This window comes from Bison bison, unplaced genomic scaffold (genome assembly GCF_000754665.1).
Source record: "Bison bison bison isolate TAMUID 2011002044 unplaced genomic scaffold, Bison_UMD1.0 scf7180017864373, whole genome shotgun sequence".
NCBI lineage: Eukaryota > Metazoa > Chordata > Mammalia > Artiodactyla > Bovidae > Bison > Bison bison.
In genome coordinates, this window is record NW_011494945.1 from 8,044,787 (window position 1) to 8,069,630 (window position 24,844).

The following is a 24,844-nucleotide window of genomic DNA, read 5'->3' on the forward strand; positions in this document are numbered from 1 at the left end:
TAATGAAGTGCCTGTTTATATTTTTTGTTCATTTTGCTATTGGGATGTTTTCTTTTTTATTTTCAGGGGTTCTTTATGTATTGTGAATGAGTCTTTTGTGGAACATGTATTACAAACACAATTTCCCACTTTACTTTTCCACTTCATTTTTTTGAAAGATATCTTTTAATCAACAGAAATTCTTAACTTTAACAGAGTCTATTTTAATCAACCTTTTTCTTTATGGTTAATGTCTATAGTATATAGTTTAAGAAGTACTGGCCTGCTGCTGCTGCTGCTAAGTCGCTTCAGTTGTATCCGACTCTGTGCGACCCCATGGACGGCAGCCCACCAGGATCCCCCATCCCTGGAATTCTCTAGGCAAGAACACTGGAGTGGGTTGCCATTTCCTTCTCCAGTGCATGAAAGTGAAGTCACTCAGTCGTGTCTGACTCTTAGCGACCCCATGGACTTCAGCCTACCAGGCTCCTCCATCCATGGGATTTTCCAGGCAAGAGTATTGCAGTGGGGTGCCATTGCCTTCTCCGACTGGCCTACTAAAGATCATAAATATATTCTCTGAGGTTTTCTTCTACAAGCTTTAATGTTCTACCTGTCACATTGAGATCTATGGCTAGAACTGATTTTTGTGAATGGTGTGAAGAATCAACATACATTTTTTATCATTAGAACTTTTATTGAGAACAATATTCTTTCCTCACTGCTTTACAGTCATTTTTGTTCTTACAGACTGAATGTTTCTGTCCCTCCAAAATTCATGTTGAAGCTCTAACTCCCAAAGTGATGCTGTTAGGAGATGGTGTGTTTTGAGAGTTAAGTAGGGTTAGATGAGGTCATGAGGGTAGAACCCTGGTCTGATGGGACTCTTGCCCTTATAAGAAGAGACACAAGAGAGCATGCTATCTCCTTCTGCCATGTGAGGACACAGGGAAAAGGCAACCTCCTGCAACTCAGAGAGTTCTTGCCAGATGTTAACCCTGATGACTTTGCTCTGGACTTCCGTTCTTCAGAATTGTGAGAAAATTAGTGTTGCTTATTTAAGCAATGCAGCCTATGGTATTTTATTATGGAAACCCAAGCTGACTAATACTTTTGTCATAAATAATCAATCGAGATTATTTTCTGGATTCTATTGCAATGGCTTATATATATATCTTTATATCATTATCTCCTTGTCTTTTTAAGAAATTCAACAGAAATCATTTATTATTGTTCATGGTTTCTGTGGATCAGGTATTTGAGAGTGATTTGGAGCAATTCTGACTCGGGATTGCTCATGAGATTACAACCAAATGTCTTTGGGGGCTACAGTCACCTGAAGACTTGACTTAGATAGGGGGATCCTGTGGTTCTAAGGTGGTTAGAACAGGGCTGGCAAGTCAGTGTTGGCTGTTGGTAGGAGGCCTCAGTTCCTGTCTATGTGGGTCCTCCTCACAGGACTGCTTAAGTTTCTTCACGCTCCCCAGAGAGTGAATAATGTGAGAGAATTATGCAGAAACTGCAATAACCTTTTATGATAGCCTTAGAAGTTGGTCATACAGACTATCCCTGATTCAATGTAGGAAGATACCACCAGGAGACTATGATAATTGGGGGTCATTTTGGAAGCTGGCTACCATAATTTCATAAAGTCCAAAAAAAGGCAAAACTAAGCTATATTACTTAGGGAGACATACTAAGTTGTTTCAACTATAGAAGAAAGGAAAGCAATAATTACCATGAAAGTAGTTACCCTATGGAGGAAAGAAGGTTTGAGTACACAAGGATCACTATTTGTAAAAGAATGCATATATGTTTTATGCACATTTACAAAATTTATATATTTCATAATTGCAAGGAAAAGTTCTATACAACATTAAACCAAAAGAGAATTGACATGAAACAGAAAGTGTTCTTACCTCTTTTATATCTCAAATATAGATCAATAAATCCTAAAGGATAATTTTAAATATGGTTGAAAGAAGAATAACAACAGCAACAATTAACACTAATAATATTAATAATTATTCTAGTCTTGTAATAAATATTGATATCTGACAGTATGTCTTCTAATTTTGCTTTTATTCTTCAAGATAGTTTCAGTTACTCATACCTCTTTGCATCTCCATGTATATTTTAGAAATAGCTTTTTAATTTCCACAACATTTTATGATGAAATTTTTATCAGAACTGAATTAAATGTATCAATCAATTTAGGAAGAATCTGCCTTTTTAGAACATTTAGTCTCCACTTCTTAAACATGGCGTGTCCCTTCACCAATTTAGGTTTTCTTGGTGTTTATAGTTTATATGTTTATGGTTCTTTGTGTAGCAATCCTGCACACAGTTCATTAGGTTTTTTCCCCCTTGGTATTTGATGGTTTGATGCTATTTTAAATGTATTGTTAAGGTTGTGTGTGTGTGTGTGGCTGAAATATAGAGATATAATGGATTTGGGGGTACTAATTTGTTTAGCACTAATCATTCATTATAATAGTTTACCTGTTCACTGTTGAGGAAGAGAGGTTCTAAACAAAATAGCATTTCTACCTTTAAAATCTTATATTTTTTGCTTCTTTTATTGTCTTCTTACATTGTCTATGCATTCGAGTACAAAATTAAATAGAAACGGTGATAGTGGTTATCTTTATCTGATTCTGGACTTCAAGAGGAAAGCTTTCAATATTTCACCACTATGTACGATGTTAGCAGTAGGTTTTTGTGGATATTGCTTGTCACATTATGGAAGTTCCATTCTATTCCTACTTTTATAAGAGTTTTTATTACTGTATTAAATTTTTATCAAATTTTAAATTTCTGCATTTTTTTAGAATATTCCATGAGCTTTATTTTGTTCTGTCAATTAGTTAATTATATTAACTAATTTTTACAATTTAAATCAATCTTGCATTCCTAGAAAAAATTCTTTAGTCATGACACATTATCCTACTGTTTATATCACTGACTTTGATTTGCTATGATTTTATTCAGGATTTTTGAATCATTGTTCATGATATACGATTTTTCCATGTTAATATAAATTAATTACATTAAATTATCATTTTTATTTTTAACTCCTTTGTCATGTGATGAGATCAAGGCCATGCTGGGATCATAAAATGATTTCTATTTCTCTAGGAGAGTTTCTCTAAGTTTGTTTTTATTTTTTCCTTAAATTGTAGAATTTAACATTGAAGCTATCTGGGTCTAGAATGTCCTTTGTAAAATGATTTAATTATTTAATTTCCTTACAACTCAGGAAATGTAGAATTACTCAGGTTTTCTATTTATTCTTGTGCCTGTTTTGGTAAATTAAATTTGACATAATGTGACTTCTCTTTGTCAGAAATTTTGGAAAATACTTTTAGTGATCACAACTTATGTATAACATCAAAATGATTAGATTTAATAACATATGAGTGATATAATCTTGTTATTTACTCATATTTAACACTTTAGCACTTTTTCTCAATTTTACTTTTATTAATTATTTATGGGAGTATAGTTGATACACAATGTTGTGTTAGTTTCTTCAGTACAGCACGGTCAATAAGTTATACACATATCCACTCTTTTTTAGATTATTTTCCCATACAGCTCATTAAAGAGCATTAAGCAGAGTTCCCTGTACTATACATAGGTTCTTTAGTCTTCCAGCTTATCCCTCCTTCCCACCTTTCCCCCTTGGTAACCATAAGTTTATTTTCTGCATTTATTTATGACTCTTTCGAAGTAAAAATTAACAATAATTGAAAGTTCCCCTAAGTAGCATAAATCTTCCATCAGACTTTCAGCTGCTGTAACTATACACATAGGTAACTGGCTTTAAGTACATTCAATCAATTAACAAATGTATATTGTGCTGGCAAGAGTACTGGAGTGGGTTGCCATTGCCTTCTCCAGGGGATCTTCCTGACCCAGGGATCGAACCCAGGTCCCCTGCATTATAGGCAGACACTTTTACCGTCTGAGCCACCAGGGAAGTCCATGTTAAAACAGACCCTTTCAAATCATAAAATTATCTAGGCTATTCACTATATAAGTCACAAAGTGAAGATTTTACAAATATAGGGAAATTACAGATTACTTAAATTAACTACATCATTTTTCAGACAAGGAAACTGAGGCTCAGAGAGGCTAAGTGGCTTATCCAAGGTTAGACAACCAATAAATGGCAGAGCTGGCATTAACAATCCAGGTCTCCTGGTTCTTGCTCTGGTAGTTTCTCCACCGCATCATGCTAGCATTCAAACTACACGTTCCATTTGGCATTAAGAATGACTGAACAGCACTCTAGCTGCAACTACTAAAGCCTGTATGCCTAGCGCCTTGTTGCTCCACAAGAGAAGCCACCGCAATGAGAAGCCTCTGTGCACTGCAATGAAGAGTGGCCACCGCTCACCTCAACTAGAGAAAGCCTGCGTGTTAGCAAGGAAGACCCAGCACAATCAATAATAAATTCATAAAAAAAAAACAAAAGAATGACTGAATATGTTGAAATTTGACATAACTTTTCAAGACCCCTTGATTATATTTAAAAAGATAAAACAGGACCCATATCATAGCAGTTAACATTTTAAAGCTTCATTTTGTGTCTTTTTTATCACTTGGAATTTTCAGTGACTATCTTCTAGCCTACATTATGTTTCAGATGCCATTTCTCCTTAACTGTACAAACACAACAGTTCCTGAGAATCTGCCTGTAGACTTTCTACTGCTCCACTTTAACTGCCTTCTACTGTCACCATGTACCCTCCCAATGCTGCTAAAATCGTATTATACTTCCCAAAATCAAAGTAGAATGATGTTTTGATTATATACCAAGAATACTGTTAAGTGCTTGGTGGTCAGGGATGATAAATATATTTGTACCATGTACGTGTGCTTGTGTGTGTGCTAAGTCACTTCAGTTGTGTCTGACTCCTTGCAACCCTATGGACTGTAGCCCGCCAGACTCTTCTGTCCATGGGGATTCTCCAGGCAAGAATACTTGAGTGGGTTGCCATGCCCTCAACCAGGGCATCTTTACAACCCAGGGATCGAACCTGTATCTCTTATGTCTCCTGCATTGGCAGGCAAGTTCTTTATCACTAGTGCCACCTGGGAAGCTCACCATATATATATGTGTGTGTGTGTGTATATATATATGATGTTTCATAATATATATATTATATATAATTTGTGTTTATATTGATGTATCTATATTGTATATATTTATCTTATCTCATACAATATAAAGAATATTCAGTAAATACATTATTGACTAAAAGACTGATACTGTGTTTTTGATAGTCCAGTGGTATGAATATGAGTTAAGGAGACATTGCACCTAAGTTCAGCTAACAGCTTGGCCACTTATTACCTGTGTGACCTCAGACAAGTTGCTTAACTTTTCTGGGTCTCAGTTTCCTCATCTGTAAAACAAAGTTAATAATAGCATACACACAGAGTTGTTCTGAGAATTAGATGAGATAATCTATTAGCACATTGCCTGGCCCATAATAAGTGCTCAGAAAATATTAGCTTGATGAGATTATATCAATACTGTTATTAACTACTAGTACTCTTGCCGTTTACCATAACTCCTCCTGTCCTTGTCCTAAGTGGTTTGGAAAACTCTCCAAATCTGAGGATTCAGTGAACCTCTTCTTTTTGATGAGAAATATATCTGCTACATAAATAGTAACCCATCCAAATCCCATTAACCGTAGGTAATTTTATTTAATAATCATATTTTAAAATTTGGACAAAGAAATAAATGGCAAAGCAATTTGTATTAAATCCTGTTTTCTCAATGGGTATTTGGAATACAGCATTCATATGCAAGCCCCAAGAATATTGAATAACAGATAAAATAAATAATGATCATAATGCAAACCACATTCTGATTCCCACTTCCCTGCAAGTACAGCTCCATGTAAGAATTACAAGAGCCAAAAAGTAACATGCTTATTAACTGTGGGTTACTCAGCTATATACATAGAGCTTAGCAGATCACGTGAATGTTTCCATATTCTCCGTTAAGCTAATGGTTCCTTAGAGCCCAGTTCTTATAACCCCTAAAGAATTTCAAGATTTCCCTGAAAAAATACATTTCCATGACTATGACTGAACATAAATGTGGAAAGCTCACTGAAAGCAAACCATCCTGGAAGACAGGAAATGGCCATTGTTTTCCAAGAAAGGCAAGATGCTTCTGCACAAAGGAAACCAAACTGGTCTTAGGAGCTTAATCTCAAGCCCCCCACATAAACCTGCAAGCGCCGTGTGGATGGGCCCTATGTCTCAGCTCACACATGGGGACATACTGGAATAAGAATATGGGCACTTACCATTAAAGGTAAAAGACATGTTATTCAAAACTGCCATATAAATGCATCCAGAGAAGTATATTCCCTCCTTTTTTCACGTTCATTTTATTTTTAAGGTATTCAGAGATCTAGAGGGATTCTGGATTTGTAACCGGCAAGTTATAAGCCTCCAGAAAAACCTGTCAAAAGACTCAGATCTAAAATGCTGTTTCCTAGATACACAGTGTTTTCTGCAGCCGGGCTCAGTGAAACTTTCACTAGCAAAGTCTCTGCTACCTCATCAGCAAAACAAATCATACTAATCGTTTCACTGATATTTTTAAGTCTTGGGAACAAAATGTTGTTCTTGGGACAAGCCTAAGAATAAGAGATAAAAAAATCTTGGTTCAAGTTCCAGCTGGTTACTTTAACCAGGAGTAGGCAAGGTGGGGAGACCTAACCTTGCCCAACTACTGCAGAGGGTTGATGTCTAGTCAATGTAAATGGAAGTGGAAGTGTTGCTCAGTTGTGTCCAACTTTTTGTGACCCCATGTACTGTATAGTACGCCAGGGTCCTCTGTCCATGGTATTCTCCAGGCAAGAATATTGGAGTAAGTAGCCACTCCCCTCTCCAGGGGATCTTCCTAACCCAGGGATTGAACCCAGGTCTCCTGCATTGCAGGCATATTCTTTACCATCTGAGCTACCTGGTCAATGGAACTGAGTGCTATTACATATGTAAAGCAATAAAGACCAATATAAGGTCTTTGTAAAAAATTACTGAATTTAAAATACATTTTGAATGGCTTTGCTTCAGCAGTCAAACTTGTAGGGAGCAGAGCAGACATAAGTATTTTGATGGAGACTCACTATTGTACAGCTCTTATAATCCATGCCGAAAGTCCTTTAGTGGTACAACCCTCTCTGAATGAAGTCCCAAAGGGTTGAACCCATATTAAAAATCTCTAATATGAGAAGATTTACAGCAAGGTTACAATGTAATTAACCTGAGTTATCTTTCAAAACTCTTGCTGATATATATTCTGTCACTTCAGACTATGCTTACACTCTGGTTTTTTAAATTAGCAAAGAAGGAGGTTTTCATATTCATTCTAACTTAAAGGATAAAGGAATGTTTGCATAAAAAGAGTTGGCCAATACTTTCTATTATTTTCTAATATTATTCTTATAACTATATTCTTACAGTTGTTTTTTTAAATGGCTACTCTGTATGGCAAAACCTTACTCTGTCCACTGCAGAAAAGTTTGTGATTTTTATTTAAGGATCATGGTGATTCCCTTCATTTGTTTGGAGGGGGGAAAAAAAAGTAAAAGCAGAGCTATTATTCTGTGTTTATAACAAGTCTATTACCACAGCAACGACCGTGATGTCACAAACCCTACACCAAGGGCCAGATTCTGTCTCCGAGGGAGGAAGGGCAGCTTAGCCTCGGGGATTGGTTGAAATTGGATGGAAACATGCAGCCAAAGCGAGGTCAAAGCTTGTGGTAATCACCAAGGCATGAGGAGTTCCCCTCCTCAGAAGAAAAGGGGTGCAGGAACAGAAAAGCAGTCCCCGAGGCCCAGAAATAACCTACCCCCACACTTCTGTCTGCAGCTGTGCAAAAGCAGAGTGGAAATCCAAGCGAGTGTGGTATCACCGTGTTCCTGATCACGAGAATTCCACTGGGCCCACTGGCTGCCAAACGTGGATGAGATCCAGTGGTGAGCCTGCCTGAGCACATGAAACACTCTCTGGAGCTAGTGCCTGACCAGATGTAGCCTTCTGGTACCTCGGAGCAGAAGTCTTGCCTCATGATGGCAAGACTTTAAAACCAAGCTGGGGTTTTACTGCTATTACTAGGTCACCCAGGCTCACAGAACCACAGATGCTTAGAGCTAGAGAACTTATCAAGTCTCCCAAAAGATGTGGGCTTGAAAAAAATAACCTTCTGCAGAAACAAGTTGTATCCCCTGTCATTAAGGAATCTGAAGTAGCATATTAACAAGTATTCCTATTCTGATACAGTCTAGGGAAATTCAATATAAATATGCTGAAATGGCAACTTTATATTAAAAAGAATATTGGATTAGGAATCAGAAGACTTTAGTACTAGTCTTGACTCAAGTACTTGGAAGCCACCTGACCTTGAGAAAGCCATTTAACTATCTGAGCTTCATTTCTTTACTTAATGATATCTCAAATGCTATTTCCCGGGGTTATTATTAAGATTAAAGTAAATAAAATAATAAATTTGAATGAGTTTCATAACTACAGGATTTACTATGAACATAAGGTATTGTGAGCATTTTCACATAGCTAGTTTACAGTATAACAGGAATAATTTGAACACTAATTGTTATTTTCTTTCCAGGAATCCAGAGTACACATACAGTGCTCATCTTCCCTATCCTGAGAGGTGGACACTTGCATGATACAGTCAACTCTAAATTATTCAGGGCCTGATTATCAAGGGGCCACTTTCTTTCAGCCATTGTATGATTAGTTTCCCTCAGAAATGCCACGTTTACCTATATATGGCGAGAAAGTTGACAGTGAGTGTCCCTCAACTTATCTTGAATAATAACTCTGGTAAAAGTTTTAACAAAAGGAAGAACTGAAATAATTAACTAGATAGGATAATTGGTGAACTTTTTGGATAATTGGTGAACTTTACACTTATCTATGGATAAGTACTCAAACCACTGTCACAAAGGCTATGGTCATGGTCAAAAAGCTTGAGACTAACTCAAACAAGATCCTCGCACTTTCTCAGTGAACAACAAAGTAGCCTGTACTATCTTATATATGTGCAACAGGAATTTGAATATGTCGTTCATTCATTTATTCAACAGACCCTGGTGGACTACTATTATGTGACAGAGCTCACCACATTCCCTGAAAACCCTGCTGTTTTCCTAACCTGTCACTGTCCCTTCCTTATGATGTAACAGACAGCACTTTGACAAAGCTCACAGCCCGACTCCTAGAAACTCTATTCACCTTCCTGTTATCATGAGACTTTTGCCAATCTTACCCCAACGCAAGGGTCAGCAAACTGTTTTCCCTGAGCCAAACCCTGTTTGCTGCTCTTTTTGTAAATAAAGATTTATTAGAACACAACCAGGCTCATTTGTTTATGGCCTGTTTATCTATGGCTGCTCTTCTGCTGCCACAGCAGAGTTCAGTAGCTGTGACAGGACAGTATAGCTCCAAAGCCTTAAATACTATCTGGCCATTGACAAAGCTTTCTGACCCCTGCACTAGATAACATAAGTCAAAATTCATCTCTCCTCTAAGTTTCTGCTTAGGGAATAATAGAGTAAGCTCCTTGAAAGCAGAGAACTTTGTGTACCTTTGTCTTGTCATATGGAACCCTGGAGTAGGATTGGGTCAAGGTTTAGAGCAGATACAGAAAATTAAACATGTCCTCCCCTATATTCTGTTTTCAACAGATGAGTGTCCCAGAATTCCATGGAAGACAGCACAAAACCACTGGTGTTCAGTTACTCTGGCTTTTAATTCCTCAGAGTTTTTACATCTAAGACTTCCAAGGCTCAATTTTTGGCCTCTATCCTTTGCATATTTATTTCCTGATCTGATGTGGAATTAGAGTTAAATAGGAGCTGTGTGCTTGAATTCCACGTGGCTGGCTTAGCAGGAAACTCCAGGGCAGGTTTTTTGGCATGCCAAACTCATGTTAGCCTCAGCTATGCTAATTTCTAGAGCTGTTTGCTTTGCTCAAATAAACCTTAGAGGGGAATTTGCATTTGGATGCACACCTTTTTATGCACAAATTATGTGCATGATAACTCTAGGGCAGAATAAGGTCTGAAAAAAAAAAAAGAAAAAGAGGCATGGTATGTACCGAATGGTTTCCATGCGGCAAGCACTACGCTGGTCCTTTACATACATTTTCTCGTCTCAGGGCCACAACTATCTCAGGTGGTGCAACTGCGACCCCCATTTTATACAGGTGGAAATTACATAGCTTCTCTACACTCACAGACCCGGTAAATGACAAAGTCTAGATTCAAACCCAATCTATCTGAACCTGAAACCCGTGTTCTTTTCACTTAGTCAGGCTATTTTACTGGTATCCTCCTCAACATCACCACACACTGAAGCCACTGGACATACATCGAAACAAAGAATCCTACATTTACAAAATTAGTCAATTTTCTCTCCAGTTGTCCTACGCAAAATATATCTTTGACCCTTTAGCAGATAAATTTGGGTCCCTCTGCACCATAAAACAATCAACCAAAGAATAACAGTGGCATTACAAAGACAAACATTACATGAAAGAAAAATTATGTTAGTATTTAGTAGACAAACACAATCACAAGTGATTTTGATATGTAAATGGATTTTCATGACATATGTGAGGACCTCAGTATGAAAGGACACTTTTGCTGCTAAAATGTAATAGGTCAAGTAAGAGGATGTGCCCATACCATGAAGGAAAATGTTAGTAACACTTAGAAGATGGTATAAATATATCTATAATGTAAGCCCAGTAATTTATATCTTACAAACGTATTCACCGTTTATGGAAATGTAACCAAACACCTATCTTCTCTCCCCGCAAAAAAAAAAAAATACAAGCGTTACCTTTAGTGAGTTATAAGTACTGCTATCAAAATTCATTATTTATCATTGCTTAATTCAACATACAGAAAAATAACCAGCACAGCAATTAAGCATTCTAGCAAAATTCTAACATTTTACAACAAGCCAGATACAATATTACTGAACTTCTTTCTCCACGTGGAACAAAACTGTAACCTAACTTGCAATATAACATCATGTTCAGCCTATTGCCATCTAGCTTAATACACTGCCATCTAATTTTCTGGAAATATACAAGAACTGATTACATTTTCATCCAAGTAAAATTTGAATCTCCATTTTTCAAAAAGCTCTTAAAGAAAGCTTTCCAGGAATTAGAAACAACTCTATATGAGATGAGTAACCTGGGTTGTTTCTTAAGTGGATTCAGAAGAAAGGCATGCTGGGGAACAAGCCTGCCACACACGCTTTATAAATCGCCCCTTCCTTTGGGAAACGCGCCAGGGAGACGTGGTCCTCACTGCACCACACCAAAGAGCTCAACCATGGTTCCTTTTTTTCTTGTTGACCAATCAGTATATATCTTTCTTTTTAAATTAATTTATCCTTTTTAATTTTAAATAGATTTCAAAGAAGGAAAGTAACTTTTTTTGTAGCCAGGGGTAGGAAAATTTATTGCCAGTTGAAGGTCAACAGCCTAAGCAGTAGTAGATTGGGGGTATTTGCTTACTAAAGTAATGCTCTTCAAATGATACATACACTCACATGTCTTAGCTGCAATGTCCCTAAAACAGTCTTTTCCAAAATAAACTTAAGCATTTAATAATTATCAGAGGGCAGTTCAAACAATTTTCTGCAAATCATTATCACTGGAAACCCCAGTAGTGACTTACCTGCCGGCGGCTTTATGAAAGGTGGCGGAATTAAAGGTACAATAATGGGCACATTGCCATGATCCTTCGACCCTGCAGGTGAGTCACTGAGTCCATTTCCTGTGGCAAGCCCTGAATAGCCTGTGCTTATATTGTATGGTGAGATAACACTGTCCTCAGGTAATTTGGGTTTTGGCAAAGAATTTTCTGTAAAAGAAAAAAAAAATCATTCAATATGATGAAAAGACTTACTTTCCTTACAACCACATTTTCTCAAGTAAAATGGCTATGGAATAAAAAATTTTTTCTTGCCATTCTTTAAACACTTTACCAGAACTTAATCCTGAACCTTTCTCAGCTATGTTACCGTAAATTTCTTATGGGCTCCTTTATAATTTGCTCCACCATGATAGCTAATATCTCTACTGTATCGTAGTGATGAATTTTAGCACTGTAAAAGCCCATAGAAAAGTGAGAGGCAATTAACCTTTTACATGTACAAAGTGATATATGGCAGGCATCGCTCTCTGGCTACCAAAGGAGAAGCTTAAAAAGTGTCCCCCTACCATGGTAACCAGGTCCTGATATATTATAAAGTTGAGTGGTAATATAATCAAAAGAACCAATGAGAATGAAGCTGATGATTAGGAAAAAAGAACACAAACTGTTATTTCACAGGGTAGACTCATTAAATTAACCCATTAATAGCCATTAAAATTAACAAAAATGGGGCTTCCCTGTAACTCAGTGGTAAAGAATTCGCCTGCCAATGCAGGAGACACGGGTTCGATCCACAGTCCAGGAAGATCCCACATGCCTTGGAGCAACTAAATCCATGCACCACAACTATTGAGCCTGTGCTCTAGAGCCCAGGAACCACAACTATTGAGCCCACGTATTGGCCGCAACTTGAGAAAGGCCCACACACAGCAATACACATACAGCACAGTCAAAAATAAATAAAATAATTTTTACAAATTAACAAAAATGATCATAAAGAAAACTTATAATGATATGAACTTTGTGAATTTTATCCTCACATATGAACCATTAAAAAAATAAATAAAACACTCAACCATGGAAAACAACTTTTCCCCTTCAGTAGCATATCATGGCATTCTCTCCAAGTTCCCCAGAGGCAAAGATTATTACCTAGACCAAGTATTAAATGAGCTATTAGTTTATAGACTATAAACTCATGACTTGCATTTTTCATTTACAGTGAAATTGATATTATCTCTGTAACACGATAAGTACAATTTCATAGCAAGCTTAACATAAAATTTGTCACGTACGTTCAATTCCACATGCCCGCAGGACAGCTCATTTACATTTCTTTGCTTGGCATATAAGAAGGAAAAGCACTATCTTAGAAACTGGAAATAAAGTGCATGAACAGGTAGTATATGCCAAAAGATTTTGAATGCAATGAAAATACAGATCAAATTGCCAATGATATCACACAATTAGTTTAGCCCACATTTTATTCAAGTTCCCCAAATGGATAGCTTCTTCACATATTCCTCTTCTTTTCTTTGATGAACTAATCTTCAATCCATATTTAGGTTAATTCAATATGCAGAGCAACACCCACCAAGGGTTCTAGGCTTCCCTCATGGGGTATCTGGCATTGCTACCCACTGGGAGAATCAGTGTTAATTCAACTCTGCCAAGCCTCTAATTTCTACTCTCTAGCCAGGCTTCGATGATAATTCCTAAAGAATAATATAGGATCCAATCATCTACTACTCTCTTACTTTTCTTCTTACCCTATCCAAGGCTGTGGGGATAAGGTGAAAACTTCAAACAGAAACTAGAAGTAGGGCTTTCCTTTAGAATTCTCACCTAAAACTGGGGGGCAAGAAGAGAAATTACCAAATTAACCATGATTGTCTCTTGCAGTCTGAAACTTTAAACCTAACATTTCACTTAACAGAAAGCACCAGCCCTTAACAATTGATGTATCAAAGGTTTAGGAAAGTAGAAGTTAGCAAACGCTGTCCCTTTCTCTACCTTTGTGAGCAGGACCGCAGTGCTTAGGATCCCTAGCATTGTCTAGCTAGCCCTCCCATTGCTGGAAGGAAATTAAGCTGTGACTGTTTTTGTTTTATGTTGTGCTCTTATATTCTGCTTATGGGAAAGCACTCCTGGGGATGTACATTTAAATCAACTATTGGCATAATCAACAAAATGAGTCCCAGAGCAACTCAATTCTGGCAGGTTGAGATAGTTAATCCTTGTTTGCATGAACAAAGGGACATTAAATGTCATTACCTTTGAGAACAGAAATGTGCTGCCGGCTCTCTCCATCTGTAGGATAGCTCCTGAATTCAATATCTTCACCATCTTTCAATTCAACCTTATCATAGCCATACCAGCCAAGGAGTTCATTCATGGTGTTTTCTGCAAAGTTCTGAAAGAAAAGCATAGACTACTTATGTATATAACCAGAAACTATTTGAAAGAGAATGCATACATCGAATTCTATTAGCACCATCCTGTGTTCTGCCAGCCTCGCCCTTCCTTCATTAGAGTCATGTTCATTTTTCAAATCACGTTTGAAAACTGTCGTGCATTTAAATCTCAGGATGACACATCCAATTATGACAGGCCTTCAGACATTTGCAATTTAAAGATAATAAGAAAAAAGGCATTTGTCAGTTTTGCTTAAGAATGGGAAGTCATATTTTGGCATATCCTTCTGCAGAGTCTGTATCTTGAACTAATATGAAAATATTGAAAGGTAAAAGTACGAAAACAGCTAAGGAGAGATATTGAAACTGAAAACAATCGAGCATTTTGTGGCTCAGATTAATTTAAATTAGAATTGCCTTGTTTCTTAACATGACTCTGATCTCAGGTAAAGCAAAATCTCAGCAAAGAAATAATTCCTTGACTGTCAACCACTACCATCTAGGGAGCTGAATAGGCTACAGGGGTTTTCCTTTTTAATTTTACCTTTTGTAACAGTAGTCTTTAAACATCAAAGCATAATTTCCTCTATGAATTCCATTAGTGACGGATTCTTTCCCCATGAAATCAAAGGTCACTATGATTGTCTTCTGACAAATAACATAAAAGCACCTAATAACTTTGAGGTTACTAGTCAGCTCAGATTTTGGATAACACATGAAAACACTTTATGAACTACAAATCAATATACAATCAGCCCTCCGTATCTGCAGGTTCCTTATCCACAGATTCAAGTTACCCCTGTGGAAAATATTTAGGAAAAAATTTTCAGAAATTTCCAAAAAGCAAAACTTGACTTTGTCATGCTGGCAACTATTTACATAGCACTTATACTGTACTTACAACTCTTTACCTAGCATTTATATTAGGTATTATAAATAATCTAGAGATGAGTTAAAGTATATGGTAGGGATGCGCATAGGTTATATGAAAATGCTACACCATTTCACACAAGGGACTTGAGTACTGAAGAATCTGGTATTCCAGTGTGGAGGTGGGATGCCCTGAAACCAATCCCCTGTGGATTTGGAGGGACAACTCTATAAATGTAAGGTATTATTATTGTTATTAGTATAGATGTCAAGCTGTGGAAATAATGGGTAAATAATAGTTGAACAAATTTAAAGCTTATACTACCAGGTGACTATTTTTAATGAACTTAACAAATGCTAGGTCTTAATTCTTGTGGGTGCCTTAAAGTATTTCTATCTGAGAAACGCAGAGTAGAGAAGGGATTACCGGGGCTGAGGGGTGGCAGAAATGAGGAGACTGGTCAAAGGGTATAGTACAGAATGGTGCATACTACGGTGATTGTAGCTAAGGACACTATCATACACTTGAATGCTGCTGAGAGAGTTGATTCTGTGTCTTTTCACTGTAAAAAAGGTAACTATGTTACAGGATAGAGATGGTAGCTAATATTGTGGTTGTAGTCATTTTACAATATATAAATGTATGAAACCAACACATTGTACACCTTAAACTTATACAATGTTTTCTGTCAATTATATCTCAATAAAACTGGAAAAATTAATAGAAGGAAGAATCCTATACCATAGGGTAAGAGCTTAATAAATGCTTGCTGAATGGATTTTTTTCAGTTCAGTTCAGTTGCTCAGTTGTGTCCAACTCTTTGCAACCCCATGAACTGCAGCACGCCAGGCCTCCCTGTCCATTACCAACTCCCGGAGTCCATCCAAGCCCATGTCCATCGAGTCGGTGATGCCATCCAACCATCTCATCCTCTGTCGTCCCCTTTTCCTCCTGCCTTCAATCCCTCCCAGCATCAGGGTCTTTTCCAATGAGTCAGCTCTTTGCATCAGGTGGCCAAAGTATTGGAGTTTCAGCTTCAACATAAGTCCTTCCAATGAACACCCAGGACTGATCTCCTTCAGAATGGACATGCTGGATCTCCTTGCAGTCCAAGGGACTCTCAAGAGTCTTCTCCAACACCACAGTTCAAAAGCATCAGTTCTTCGGCGCTCAGCTTTCTTTATAGTCCAACTCTCACATCCATACGTGACCACTGGAAAAACCATAACCTGGACTAGACGGACCTTAATTTTTTTAAGGCATCTAAATTTTTTAAGGCATCTTTATCAGGCAAGACAGCCTGAGCACCCTAGATGGAGTTAGAAAAACTATATATTTTAACCTACTCTGTGACTCAAAGAATCTTTTCTCATTCTCCCTAGAAGTTGTCATTTCTGAATTACTCTGGGATGTATAATTTATACCTGAAACAAAGCACCCAGGCTCAACCAGCAAGCGCACAGCCTCAACATGCAAGTTCCATGTTCTTTTGAATTTCACTTTAGATTTCAGCAGAGTTGCATAAAAAAGAAAGGATATTACACTACTCCACAAAAAAAAAAAAAACCCTGGCATTTCAATCCACCTACATGATGCTAGACTTTTTTTCTTTTTGCTTTAGTACCCACTTGAGCTCAGAGCTCCAAATGGGTCAATCTGTGATGGTATAATGCACAAGCAATTTTTAAAAAATCTAGACAGATTGATTCAGTGTTACCATCCACAAGGCCAACAGTCAGCCATATCAAGCTTTAGTGAGGCATTTATTCTCTCTGATGGCTGGTCATGTCCACATTAAATAGACATTCCTTTCATGAATGTGCAAAGATGATATGATTGATATGTATAATAAGCTCAGCAACTTCTGGACTACCACTGAGGAGGATTCAGCTAAACACTGCACTACTCAATCAAAAGACATTCCTAATTGAATGAGGTGTCAGTCTTCCCTAGCTCTCAATTTCTTGCACTGAACTGAGTGCCTGACGGAAAATGACAGTCCTAGGTACACAAACAGAGGTCTTCCAACAGGGGTCTGGCAGCAGAAACCTCAAGGATAACGATTATACCTTGCATTAAAAAACAAACCAACAACAAAAGCCCCACAATTCCCAACAGTGTTAAAAGCCAAGTTCAAGCCATCCTACTGGTAATGTATACTGTCTGCCTGAATCTCTAAGAGAAATGAGCCAACAAGATAACTGCTGGCCACCATATCTAATTTTCTAGGCCATTTATATCCTGGGTGCCTCTCGCTGGTTGTGTCTAACCTCGGAAGTGACACAAAAGCTACAGATGCATCATTCATGGAGCAACTTCCCAGTCAAGGATACAGATTTGTTTGTTTCAGTCCAGCTGCAAATCCCTTCAGCCTTTCAGAACTAATCCCAAGGATGGGATCCAGAAGTTTCAAACATTTGGGTAAAAACTGAAATTGCAACTGGATTATTGATACCCAATTTGTATTATTTGGGCACCTTAACTGCATCACTCAGTTTATGGTTTGTGCTGAAAACTCAGAGGCCTCATGGAACAATCAATATGAACGTGATCTATTTCATGATTTTTGAGTTACTGTAAATGTCAGTGAAAATAAACTCCAAGCATTTCCTTTCTTATCACTGAAAATAAAAAGAAACACCTTAATGTTTAGATATATGATTGCAAAATCAGAAAACAAAAGGTTTGTAAAGACTTGAGCCACAAATCTGAAACCTTTCATAAAAAAAGGAACAAGATAAAAGAGAAAACAAACACCAAAGTTTCTTGTAGTATAACTTACAAGAAATAGGTATTACCTCTGTCTTATATACTATACTATACTAAGAAACTGAAGAACCCCAAGGAATAAATAATTTTTAATTTGATTTAGAATTAAAACTTAGAATTTGATGCTAGACATCATATGGGCTCGTTATGGTGCTAAATCAAAGGAAATGAAATGGATTTTTGCAGTAACCATCCTAGAAACATAACATATTCAAAGAGAAGTGAATTTAATGTTTATGGTCCATAAGGGTTTTCAAGTTTTTCTACCAGAAAATTGAGGTGATAAGAGTTAAGTGCAGACAGATTTTTAGCAAAGGATGTTCAAATAAAAGGTCAAGCTACTGTACTGATAGAAATTGTAAAGTTGGTTTCCCCCAAAATCTTTACCCAGAATTTCTCATGGAGACTTACATCAGGAAACTCAAGTACAGTCTCTTAAAGACCCTTCCAGCACTAAGATTCTGTGAAATCAAAGAACTACTTACACATGAAACAAAATACATTTCACAAAGAAATATCATAATTACAGTGATCAGACACCATAAATTTCACTGAACAGCCACTATCTCAAATATTTTATCATTGTTCCCATACACCACCAAAAGTGCCAGAATTTCAATATTCTGGCACCCAGAACACATTTTGCAGACTGCCTCTCGCCCTTGGAAGTGACACAAAAATCCTCTCTCATACCATGTGGTCCAATTTGGGTTTGGAAAATAGGTCACTATAATTACAATGATAATGTCTAACACTCTTATAGCACTTGACAGTGTTTCCACATCCTTTAACTCTCTTGTTCCTTTCAACAACCCTGCAAGTTAGGTGTTTGGTTTCTACAGTAAACTTTTGGTGAACCTCTGTGACATCCTCATTTTACAACAGAAAACTGGAATATACAGAAGGTAAATGGCAGGCATGAGAGATCACCTAGTAAAGTCAGAACAAAAATATAGATCTTCTGATTCTTATGCCCGGACTCTTTCTACTATAAATTCTGTTCAGTCCAATGTGTCAGCAGCTCCAAAATAACTACTTCCTTGGTCCAACAAAGGACTGCAAAGAAATCATATTACAGGATGTCAATTTCACATACAAAGAGCTTTCCAACCAGGACATATCTACCTCTGGTAAACTTGTTTTCTGATTTGGTCATTGATCTCTACTCTCCTTAATTATCTGTACTGTTGGAATAGTGGTTCTTAAATTCACAATTAAAATTTAATCTTCTCATTTGACAACTTTTTGACATCACATCTGACTCTAATGGCTTTGCACTTTTAATACTTTACCCCCATACCCTTCCTCTCCCTTTCAGATCCCCCTCTCATCTCCAGGGTTCCTAAAGAAAGAAGAAAATTCTAACATTTAGTCTGAAAGCATGATCTTTTCCTAGAATTAAAAAAAAGGTGGAAATAATAAATAGTAGAAAGATGGGAAAGTTTACTTTTCCTTATTCCTCTGAGTTCTTTCTACGCTGGCAAAATTTACTTTCATTGGAATTTAATTCTCAGGACATTCATTAGACATTCTCCTTACTCAACTAGAAATACTGTATGCATGTCAAAGTTCAATCTAAATGGTTTTTAATTGAACATTTACCAGGTAAACAATAAAGACTTGACTTCAAGTCATTTTGAAAATCACAGTAATTACAAAAATCTCAAAATACTTCTGAAATGAAAGTACTTCAAGGTCTTCAAAGAGGACTAATGATTTTATTTTGAACACACCAATCCAACTTTAAAATATAGGGTGGGCGTCACTGATGTCTTTCATCTCAGGCCTTGCATAACCAAATGTCGATTTGTTTTCAACTTGGTATCCTACCCAAGAAAGCAGAAAGTTTTCGGAAAGCTCCCAATCATTCATTCAAATGAGGGGAAAGCCACATTCTCCCTCTTCTCACAAATATAATTTCCATTTCACTCCAAGTCCTATATCCCTTTCCAGTGCTAGTAAAATATATCCTCCCTCACAAACACACTGTAAGTTATCTGAGGGCAGAAACTTTTTATTTCATTTTATGCCTCATCCAGCACAATGCCCAGCACTTAGGAGCTAATCAATAAATGTGGATACATCCACAAATATTTTTTTGAATGTGTAAATATAGAAATATGATTTTTCCATATTTTTCTAATGTGTAAATATAGAAACAAAATTCAGGACACATGATTCTAAAAAAAAAAATGTGTGAAAGTTTAAAAAACTATACCATCTAATGTTAATGAACATCCTCAAACTATTAGGAATTCAAGTTGATTCATTTTTTAGAAAAGGTAACTTGACTGTATGCAATAAAAGCTGAAGAATTTACATACCCTTTGATTCAGCAATTTTATTTATTTCTAGGTATAAACTATTCTAAGGATATATGTGCAAAACAATGCATGTTCAGTGTTGTTTTCTTAGAAATAAACTAAACACAATCAGAATTTGGTTAAATAAATATAGCTTAGTCATAAAATTACTAAGACGGAATACTATTTTGCCACTAAAATATTCTGTGGATAAATTTTTACTGCCATGAAAAACTGTTAACACTATATTAAATTCAAAAAGGAAGGCTAATACATTATAAGACCATTTTTTAAAAATGTATCATACATAAAGAAGAACATGGAAAGACATACATCAAAATGTTGACAGTAATTGTGTCTGGGTGGGAAAATTATAGCCTTTGTTTTTCTTTTTTTGCTATTTGTATTGCTTATTCTGCTATTTCTGTCATGCCTATGATTATTTTATAAAAATAAAAAAATAGTTTTAATTAAAAATTAACACATAGTCTTCTCACAGACAACCATGTCAGTCATATTCATAGTCTTAATGACAGTAAAAAGGATCTGTCAGTTACATTACTTAACTTCAAAACATTCTGACACACATTATCGAAGAAAGCAGAGCATATGAGAAATACTTTCAAAGGAAAAGGAAACCCCCAGTCCTGAACAATTTACAAGGCGGGAAAAGAAATGCTAGTATCTCTACCAGTTAAGGTTATAAATAATAGAATGATGGTTATTTCTGGAAAATATTTTATCTCCCTTTTCACCTCCATGTGTTCTGACTGAGTAGTAAAGTAGATTTCTATTAAGCATCATTGGACTTGCTAATTAAGATTTTTAAAGGGTTGGGGACGACAGAGGATGAAATGGTTGGATGGCATCACCAACTTGATGGACGTGAGTTTGAGTAAGCTCCAGGAGTTGGTTATGGACAGGGAAGCCTGGCGTGCTGCAGTCCATGGGGTCACAAAGAGTCGGACATGACTGAGCAACTGAACTGAACTGAACTCAAAGGGCTCGGGGGAGGAAGCCGTAGAAGGGACGCAACTTCTTCTGTAGGAAGTAGGAATTAAACTTAATTAGAAATCAGTTTCTAGCTCTATCTATCCCCTAGATCTGAAATTTAAAAAAAAATATAACATCCAATGTTAACAAGCACTCTCAGACTGTTGGGAATTCAAGTTGGTTCAACTTGAAGTCATCTCTCTTAACACAGATCTAATGGATCAGTTTCATTTTAAAGGTTTTAGCAAGAAGGAGGTAAAATTTAGGTAGTGGAAAAGAAGTGTCTACAGACTACAAACTACCTCCATGCTCATGACTTCACAGGATCAGAAGGCAGCTTAAGGAAAAGCCACTGACACAGACGTCTCATCAGAGAATCATTCACATGAATGTCATGAAGAGCTGCCAGATTCATACTCTGTATGCAGACTGCACCCATTGACCCTGTTGTTTGTCCCTGAACCACACACAGATTCTTGGCCTGAAATCCTTTGAAGAAGGTCACTGAGCTCCATTTGGGTCACTTTGCAGCATTGTTCTCAGCCAAGACCAAGGATTATAACACGGTTCTAAGGGCAGGGGATACATCAGAACACTAAAGTCCAGCTCCGACCTGGAGCAGGCTTGAGGAGAAAGTCTTGCTCTCTTGCTGACACAGTCTCAATAGGAAGGTTGTATAATTATCACATGAAACCAAAATGTGTGTGTTTCCACATGTAAAAATCTACGTTGCTTCACTGTCTTGTTGTGACATGGAGTAGACAATGATGACCCCATGTTTTAATCTGTGGCCAGGACATCAAATGTCCTAAAAAGGTCAAACAAATGTGTGAAATCGTGGAGGCCAGCCCTTGGGCTAACACTTTGGCGGGCATAGCAGGTGTGCAGCTGTGGGCAGCTGTGTCCTATTCACAGCTGCAGCACTGGCTTCAAAATCACCAAGACTTGTGACATTGTTTTCCTGTCCATCCCAAAGCCACTAGCCTTAAAGCAGGAGTTCCACAGACGTTTGGTTATATAAGAGATATTAACACCCATCGGTCTACAGATTCGATAATATACATTTAACAAATTTCACCCACCTCAGGCTTTCATGTCTGTTTACATGTTTCAATTGGCACCATCAAAAACAAAGTTGCTTTTTTTTTTTTTCCATTCTACCCTGGAATATCTCTTTTCTTTTAGGAAAATATTCAATAATCTTATTAGCTTAGGAGTGTAAATGTGGCTGACTTCCCATTCCACAAAAGGAAGTTTTAGACTTCTGAGATTTTTAAAGGATCCACCTTCTACTACTTCTAATAATTTTTTCAAAAGAAAAAGTATAAAGACTCAATAAAAAGAATACTTCCTTAGAAGATATAAGAAGTCTGGTCACCCTAGCAAGATAGTCTATTTCCCTGAACTCTCCATTTTCAAACAGTCACTTGTAGTGTGTATTCACTGATATTTGCCCTTTTTGAGGCCCTGTTTTTTGACTTCCTTTAAAAACTCTGTTACCTCTTGGTTTCTATGAGTCTGTCTTTCACACAAGGAGAGTAGAGCTTGGCTTCTCAGAGCAGTGCTTGGCAAGCACAGAGGCAGGAAACGCAGAAGGGAATGAGTCTGTCAGACTCATTTTCTTCTAGTTCAAATGTTTATTTCAGATTCGGGAGGAAGTGGAGTGGTTCCTTTCCATTTCCTCCTCTCTGGAACCTGTGAGTTGAGTAAGGCTTAGAGAGTCTTGCTCTACCACACATCATCCTCACAGGTTCACAGATGGAGAAAGAGACTCTTCAGAAAACTCCAAGTTTGAACAGAGCAGGATTCATAGCTCTTTCTGCCCTCCCAGGAACTTCTCTTATGGGTTGAGACTAGAGCCTTGAGCAGGACAACTGAGAGCAACGCAGAGGACAAGGCCAGTGGGCTAGGGAACATCCTATACCAGCTCCCAAGGAGCAAGGGCCATGTCCCACCTGACATAAGTTCCCAGCCCTGCCGCACAGCACACCCCAGACCACTTCTTAGCCAGGGAGGTCTGACATAATTTGTGAATGCCACAGTGAGATCTGGTCCCAAGCCCACTTCCTAGGTTCCTGAGACTTACTGTTTCTGACATCAGGATGGAGTTTCAGGAGCAAAACTTAAAATATACCTGTTTTAGTAATGAGCTGGTTTCAACCTTAAACATGCTGACTTTTCCAATCCACATTCTGATATCACTGTTTTATTTTATGACAAGCTATTTAAATCACCACACTCACAAGCTCAACTCTGCAACTTGCTTTATTGTCTATGCAATTAACACAGGTCATTTTTAATGCCAAATGGGGACCATCAGAAACTAAACTAGAAAATCTTATGGTGGGTTTACTACTAAACTCTAACAGATGTGCCTGACTCTAACATTAGGACTGAAGCATAATTTTAGGTACAAATTACTTATTAAGAATATTTATAGACAGAGAACTTCTTCAGCAAAGAACCTAAGACATTTAACACAGCTTATCCTGTAGCTGAGCAATTGATAAGGAAGCCAAACATTGTAAATGCGTTAATTTTGGTTTGTTTAGGAAAGTTTCCAGGGCAGAGTGCATGATCTAATCACATTGGTTTTGTCAAAGAGTTTTAGAAGATGAAAATCTGACTCATTATCTCTACTCATAGCTTAGACTTTTTTGAGCTGTATTACTGTTTGCTAGTCACTAATCATGTTCATGCTCACCAAGATCTCTGCATATAAAATACATACCCTTAAGTGCAACTATATTTACACTTACTCATATATGTACATTTACACATCCAATATTACATCTAGTTTCTATATTATGTTCTGGATGAACTCCTGAAACAAATTAACACTTCCATATGTCAAATTTCCTCCTAAGGGCCACTTATTATGATTCATGTGAGCTAACAATATATTGAAGGCATATTACATTAGATACAATCACAATATTCACTTTAGAAACCGAAAGTACTCAAAATATAAATTGAATTGCCATCTGATTGTTTAAAATTCCCTCTATTGGTCACTAACTAAACAAGTCGGACTGATTGTAAGTATGGTAATGTAACAAGTCTTTTTAATTAAGAAAAACCAGGATGAAGTGGGGGAAAGGAAAGATAATGAAACATAGTAAAGATCATAATGAGACAAACATTTCTACTTGAAGATATTTTCACTAGAGGACACTAAAGGCAAGCTATGCCAAGTCATGTACTTTTCACACACAAAATTATATTGTATCAAATTTAAATTTGTTACAACTGCCATGTACATTACACCAGTGATAAGGAAAATGTAACTCAATATCTGATCTAGTGAAACAGCAACCAACATTAGCTTCTAGCCACATGAAGACAATCTCCAATGACATTACTGGTGTCAGCTAAACCTCTGCCAGTTTGTCTTCTCCGTCCATTTTTAAATAAATGTGTGACTATCTCAATTAGGAAATCTTGAAGTCTCTATGATGAGGCAGTTTTGGTGCTCATTTTCAGTGCCCTGCATTTGCTGTACTTAAAATAGACACTTGTACCAATGTCCTTTCTATTACCCCAAGGGGAAAAAAAATCACATACACACCAGTCCTTTTTCTTTCAGCTCACAGAGAAGCAACTTGATCCAAGCAGTGTTGAAACCTGAGTAGGTCACTGTACACCACGATAAAATTCCCTAATCCCTGAGCCAACTCTCCCTAAGGGGGGCCTCCTCCTGATCCTCCACTTCCCAGGCTGACTTTTGCATTCGCTCTCTCCTCTTTCCCCCTTTCATTTCCCCTACCTTCAAGCCTTGAT

The 24,844-nt window shown here is 37.2% G+C and overlaps 1 protein-coding gene across 1 annotated transcript in view; it reads right to left on the bottom strand.

The window, feature by feature from the left end:
• Positions 1–24,844, bottom strand: part of SOBP (sine oculis binding protein homolog (Drosophila)) — a 165,494-nt gene that overhangs the window by 137,571 nt on the left and 3,079 nt on the right. Inside the window, exons 2-3 of the mRNA XM_010856698.1 lie at positions 13,989–14,127; positions 11,736–11,921 (exon numbers count right to left, since the gene is read on the bottom strand). Coding sequence (XP_010855000.1) covers positions 11,736–11,921; positions 13,989–14,127 — 325 coding nt within the window. The remainder of the gene's footprint in view (positions 1–11,735; positions 11,922–13,988; positions 14,128–24,844) is intronic.